We start from the raw sequence: 6,596 nt of genomic DNA on the forward strand, positions 1-6,596 counted from the left end.
TTTTTGGAGAAAAAATTCCAGTTTTTTCGAAATACACACAAAAGGGTGATTTTGGGCGGTAAATGGTGTCTGGGCGGTGAATGGTGACTTGATGGTAAACTAATGCGAAACCGTTCTCTTTTCGCAACTATTGATTACCCGGGGGTACTGCCTAGAAGAACCAGTTCGAAAGACTAAATTTCTGTTTGAATCAATTAACAAACCTCAAATGAGTATCTCTTTTACTTATCAAGAGGTCGATCAAGTGCAAAACACTTTTAGAATCTTACGTCCTTCTTTAATTGTTCCCAGTGAATCTACGATTTCAGATCTCTCATAAACCGAATCGTCATCTTATCAAAGTAGATTTAACCTGCTATCATCTGAAATTCTTCCTTTTTAGGAACCTCAATTAACAGCGTACATGAAATGAACCCAATCAGGAAAATTTCTTTCAATGCAAACAAAAAGCCTTTCTTACAGTTGACTCATTTGAAATATAATCAATCGGATCGTAACACAATATCAATGATCAATCTAAGGAAACATAACTTCACATACACTGCGCGCATCAATCACACACTCGCGGCTCTAAAAAACGAACAAAATGACGAAACAATCGCTACTATGTCACTACACACCATTACTATCAGCAACATCTACAGCCGGGAAATTCCTTTTTTTGCCTATTTTAGTTCTGAGTGTAAAGCAAGCATGAGTCAGTAAGCTGGCAACGAAAAACCTATGAGTAATCAATCGTACAGAAGTAAAATTAACGACTGTCAAACTTTGCTAAGCAACTCGGTTACGAAATTAGGAATAAAAATACTAGGAAAGATTCATAATATCCAATCGAAAGCCAATCTCGTTTTTAGTTTTTTATTTGCTGAAAAATTTCTTTTTACTAAAATAGATGCTTCTTGTTTGTTGAAAAGTTTCCAATAAATATGCATTGGTGACACCACAACGGCGATTTGATCGCTGTCACTTCGCCTAAGCGGTTAAATCGGTTACCTTTCAATAAAGCACTTTGAAAACCAGCGCGACAAAAAATCTCTATCGAATCCTTAAAGGCTACTACTTATACTGTTCTTCTAGCTAACTTTGTTTGCAGTACGATTTTTTTCTGTTAAATTGTTTGTTTAGCTCTCTCTTTTCATTTTTAGCTACATTTTAAAGTCTCTAAACAATGCATAGTTAATCTTTTCGTTTTTTTAGTATTCTGTTAAATAAATAGTATGTTTCTTCTTCTAGTATATATGTATATTCGTAGGAATCTGTGAATATGGAAACATATTTAGTACTAGTACGATCGCCTAAACGTCTATCTCGTGCGGATTTCGTAAGATTTATTTTTTTCTGATTTAGATTAATGCATGTGATGTCCTATCTCATTTGTATCCAGTATGCTTCGTTTGAGAAAGTTTACCTGTGATATCTGTTGAAGTAATTGTGTAGCTCACACTTCAAAGCCTTCAAAATGTCGTAGTTTTTTTTTCTCTAATTCTTTTTGGAAACGTTCCTAATTTGTCAGGTTTACCTGTAGCAGTGATTTATCGTAGGTCAACAACTTCCACCGATGCTTTGTCCTCCAGCACGATGTGAAGGGCTTCCTGTTGAGTTTTAAAACGCGAAGACAATGAGAAAAATCTAGAAACTTAATGTACTTATCATTTAACTAACCATAAACAGTGGTGGATCCTTGGGGTGCGGATGAAAACCGGTGAGTCGACACTGGGAGATGTAATCCAGTCCGTAGGTTGGTGTCAAGCAGAAGAAACCAGTCCTGTAGGGAAAATGACATATTTTTGCAATTGGAAAAGCTCTAATCGAAACGATTGAACAATGGGTAACAGAAACTAAGACCTAGTGGAAGATTTTTTTTTAAATTGTAGTTTATAACCCAGATAGTAAATGCGTGCTCAACGATGCTGTACTAGACTTCGAACATTACCACTGTTTCTAAAGATCGTAAAAGTACGAAACATAATCTGTGAAAAGGGTATCGGACGGAACACTTAAAGTGCTGCCGAATGACCCACCTGAGTTTTTTGATAATTTCAAGGTGTCTATGACAATTGAGAGTTGTCAAACTCATACTGCCTCAGCGTTTATGATCAAGAAATGTGTGATTTTTTGGGCTCTCGCTTGCCTCTCCCCTCCTCCAAAGTCAGTCAGTGAGAAGCAAAAGTTTTGAGTTTTTTACGCCAATTGACCTTTGTTAACGATTTCGCCACCTTTTTCCTTCTTCTTTAAAGCACATTCGCTTTATCTATCCAGCTATAAATTTTTTACATTTTCTTTAATTTCTTCCTTAGAAGTTAATCTCACAGAAATGCCGTTAAAGTATTATAATCAATAATAAGGGGTACTGCGAATTATATTTGTGTTACAGTTGATGCACGATTCATGATTTTTTTAACTTAAAAATCGGCTGACAAATTCTGTTAGCTGTCTGGGAGAGTCTAATTTTCCTGAATTACTATGAATTGGTAATAACTTGATCTGAATCTAGTGTGTTTAAGTTTTTTGACAGTGAAAACATCGGTGAACAAACATAAAAACTCTAAACGTGATGCAGTCTTGGAGTGAAATGTTTGTCTTGATTTTAGTTTAAAAATATATAGTAAGGAGTGTTCATTTTATAAAACAGACACCTAGAAGTTACGATAAAAAGTTGACGTTTAACCCAAATTTGATGAAACTGTTTTCATCGTGTATAAAAGTTTGTTGACAAAGCACTGACAGTGACATAGAAAGCGACTGGATTTCGTAAAATGGGTAGAATTGATAAAGAAACCCGTGTTTTTATGATTCAAAAGTACTGCTCAGGTGGACTATCGTGTAGAAATATTGCAAAGCTTGTGAAACGATCGAAGTCTGCGGTTTATCCAATCGTCAGGAAGTTTGGAGTACTCTTGAAGATTTGCCAAGATCCGAAACCAGAAGAGGCACAGTGAATCCACAAATCGAGAAAAATGTGTTAAGCTTTTGTTGTCAAATGAACATAACTCTGTTCGAAGAATTGCTAAGAAACTGAAAATTTCCGTTGGGACCGTCCAAAACATAAAACGAAGGAACCACATTGAGACCCAGAGGAAGCAGAGACATCCTAAACGGAGCGCGGAACAGCACGAACGAGCGAAGCAGCGATTTCGGAGACTGGATACGATTTTGAAAAAGCAATGTAACCGTTGCATTTTGGTGGGCGATGAAACTTATTGCAAACTGGACACAGCCGCTCTTCCTGGGCCGCAAGTTTTCAACGCAATTGTTGGTAAGGAGGTACCTCATGATAAGCGAACCATTGAAATCGAAGTTTGGCAAAAAAGTGCTTGTTTGGCAAGCTATCTGCTCTTGCGGAGAAAGAAGTTCGTCATATTTCACAACAAGTACCATCAATGGTGAAAATTATAGTAAGGAATGCATCGAAAAACGCCTTGTTCCTCTTCATCGTCATCATACAAGCCCACCATTGTTCTGGCCTGACCTCGCTTCCGCACACTACGCTTCAGCTACTCTCAAACTACTGAAATCCTTCAAGATATGTTTCGTTAAGAAAGAGGACATTCCGCCAAATTGAGCGAGCTGCGCCCGGTAGAGCGTTACTGGGCAATCATCAAGCGCAATCTTCGGGAGTATGGTAGAGAAGCACAGTCCATCGACGAGTTCAAGAAAATGTGGACAAAAGCAAGCCGAAAAGTCAAGCCGAAAACTGTTAAGAGGCTTATGAGGGGAGTTCAAGGAAAAGTGCATCAATTTAATAAACTTTTGGTTAAATTTCTCATTTTCTTCTTGTTCTGGATTAGTTTTGCAATGTTTTACAGAAAACTCTATGTAATTTGGTCAATAAATGAATAAGATATCGTCAAAACAAAGTGTCCGTTTCATAAAATGAACACTCCTTATTGAAAGATGTGAACGAGATACGCAGAACGGCGCTCGAGTGGAATCCAGAAGGACATCGAAGGAGAGACAGCCAAACGCTCGTGGCGGCGAAGGCTAGCCGCCGAAATCCGGACTATCGACAAAAATCTTGCCTGGGACCAAGTGAAGACGCTGGCAACGCATTGTCGACAATGGAGGTTTTTTTTACCGTGGCCCTATGCGCCGGAGAATCGACGCAGAATGATTAAGTTAAGTAAGTATAGAAACAAATGTTACCGGACGCTTACCGCGTGGGACCACTTTTGAAGATGATTGAAATCACGTTCAAGATAACAGATGTATGTAGCTCTTGTTCATTTTCCGCGTGGAATAATAAAAAAAAACATTTAGCAAAAACCCTACTTACTCTTGATACTTGGGCGAACAAACGATGGCAATGGCTTCCTCCAGCATCATCTGGTAGGAGCAGTGCGTGTGCAGATCCACCGAGGACAGAAACGCCGTCTGGCTGGGATGGGTGTGAATCCACCCGAGCGTGATCAGATCCTTCTGGTCCTGGTAGTTGAAGATGTCCTCCTCGTTCATCGTGGTACAGCTGTCCGAAGTTCCTTTCTGCTTCGGCACGATCACGTGACTGATGAGCAGCTGGTTGTGGGCTAGCCGACCTGCCAGGATTCCGCACGTTTCCACATTGCTGGCGGTGTTCCGGGCCGCTAGCTGCAAGAATTTGGCCATCGTGTTGGTAGGGACTATCACAGATCGCAAGTTACCGGCCACGACCGACGTTGGCGACGGTTTCAAGGTCCGGTCGAAGCTGGGCTTTGGGAATGGTTTGGTGTCCGGTAGCAAAAGGCCGGTCCCGGTTGAACGGTTCAAATCCGTGGGGAAATCGTTCGGGTAGAGCACCCGGTCCAGCATATCCGAATCGACTAGCATCGAGGAGGTCATAGGAGGAGCACTCGGTTCCGGGGGAACCACCCGGGCTGCTGCTTTGGCTTTCTGTTTTTGCTGCTCGAGTTGGCGCTTTTCTTCGCGCTCCTTCTCGATTCGTTTGGCTTCGAGAAACTGGTTATACTCGCGGGTGTACTTCTCTAGCAGTTTAACCTGTAAAAATGAATCAGTTTGTTGTCAGTTGGCTTATCTAAATGTAGCTGGGGGTTTGATGACTCACCTTCAACTGTTCAGCTACCGGCATGACCTCCAGAAGCTTAGTTTTGTTTTGCTGCTTCAAATCAGCCGGAGCAAGCTTGTATTCCGGGTGTTTAGGGATTTTCTCCACGAACAAGGTAATGAACTTCAGATACAGAATGTAGGCCGATGGAGAGTTGCCCTCCTGCATGTAGACCTGTGCCATCCGGACCATTTCCATGCCGGATCGATAGTACCGTTTGATCGGAATGCTAGCGTCCACCTCAATGCTGTTACTGTGGGCAGCCAGTTGCCGCAATCGTTCCTTCGGTTCCACGGCACCCATTTGAGCCGAACCCAGTGCTATTAAATCCATGATTATGAGGCTGTATCTAGAAAATATATTTAAAAAAAAATCTAAGCATTCCGTTTCGATTATTCAAGTGAATCAGTAACCTACTTGAAGCAACCAGAAAATCTTCCGGAAACGTATTAACCCACCACCCCCGCACAAATGAAAACAGTTTTCACTCGAGAGAGAAAAAAACAAGTTCCAATTTCCCCGTGACAAATCAACCGAGCACTGAAGTGCAGTTTCCACTTCAATGCCAACAATAACCCCCGACGACGTTCACAATGTTCGTACACACCGAAAAACTAGGCTCTTATCTTGAACTTGGCCGATTCTTTTCTGCTGCTACCCTGGCCTCTGGGGCTATCCATCGAAGTGAAAATTGGAAACTGATCGGAGCAAAAAATCTATAAATTATACCATGGGGCCCGAGTTTCACAGAAGCAAAACACCACTGACTGACTGCAAAGCTAGAGTGGAAAAAGCTTTCCGATTGCGAGAAAGCAACGAAAAAACCTGATATTGACAACGCGAACGTCAGGTCTAGAAAATTGTGGACTCTTCAGCAGAAAACAACTCGCTCGCGCGACGATGAATCACTCGCCTTGCGTGAAGATGGAACGAATTTAGGGATCACAACAAAGCTTGAGATGAAAATGCGTGGAAAATGTGGATAGACGAAAATCGGTGCGTTGCGAAAATGATGCCATCCAATTGGAACACCGGAAACGGCGACTGTTTTAAAATAGCATCGCATTTTTGCGATGTTTTAATTTTCACACTTAAAGAAATGCATTTTTAAATTGAATTCACATTCACATTCCTCCAACTACAGGTGATGATTCTAGTGTTACATTTCAATGAGAAATTTCATTCATTGGTGAATTTTTCTTGGATCATTTTGATGTTTTACATTAGTAAAAATTTATTATTTTGTTTCACCTGTACAGAGAATTTTTGAGCACTTTTTCTGTCCCGAAATCGTGCTATAATTTCAGCTGTTGAAAATACTATGGATGAAATCATCCGCAACAAAAAAAAATTAGGTTCGTTCATCAAGCTGTCCTCTCAACAAGTCAATTGAAGGTGATTTCTTCCCATTTATTTCAAGCTGTCCTCTCAGCCCGCTTGAATTTTCGTTTCGATGAAGCTTTCCTCTCCACTTGCTTGAGTTTAAATTCTTATACCAAGCTGTCCAAGCTGTTTTTTTACATTTATTTTAAGCTGTCCTCTCAACACGCTGTAAGGT

The 6,596-nt window shown here is 40.6% G+C and overlaps 1 protein-coding gene across 1 annotated transcript; it reads right to left on the minus strand.

Moving 5' to 3' along the window:
* Positions 1-452: 452 nt before the first annotated feature.
* On the minus strand, positions 453-5,974 carry LOC129760450 (STAM-binding protein). The gene is made up of 5 exons (XM_055758091.1): positions 5,456-5,974; positions 5,039-5,387; positions 4,274-4,971; positions 1,663-1,765; positions 453-1,592 (listed from the first exon to the last, which is right to left on the minus strand). Exons 2-5 carry the CDS (start codon positions 5,369-5,371, stop codon positions 1,533-1,535), a joined length of 1,194 nt encoding a protein of 397 aa, XP_055614066.1. The 5' UTR covers positions 5,372-5,387; positions 5,456-5,974; the 3' UTR covers positions 453-1,532.
* Positions 5,975-6,596: the final 622 nt, after the last annotated feature.

Source organism: Uranotaenia lowii, unplaced genomic scaffold, assembly GCF_029784155.1.
Source record: "Uranotaenia lowii strain MFRU-FL unplaced genomic scaffold, ASM2978415v1 HiC_scaffold_610, whole genome shotgun sequence".
Classification (NCBI taxonomy): Eukaryota; Metazoa; Arthropoda; class Insecta; order Diptera; family Culicidae; genus Uranotaenia; species Uranotaenia lowii.

What these genes read in the sequence shown, in the direction of transcription:
- LOC129760450 (XM_055758091.1), bottom strand. Translation starts at nt 5,371, where the DNA reads ATGGATTTAATAGCACTGGGTTCGGCTCAAATGGGTGCCGTGGAACCG. An exon ending in CGGTAGCTGAACAGTTGAAG is followed by an intron (nt 4,972 to 5,038) that starts GTGAGTCATCAA and finishes TCATTTTTACAG; the next exon opens with GTTAAACTGCTAGAGAAGTA. An exon ending in AGGATCCACCACTGTTTATG is followed by an intron (nt 1,593 to 1,662) that starts GTTAGTTAAATG and finishes AAAACTCAACAG; the next exon opens with GAAGCCCTTCACATCGTGCT.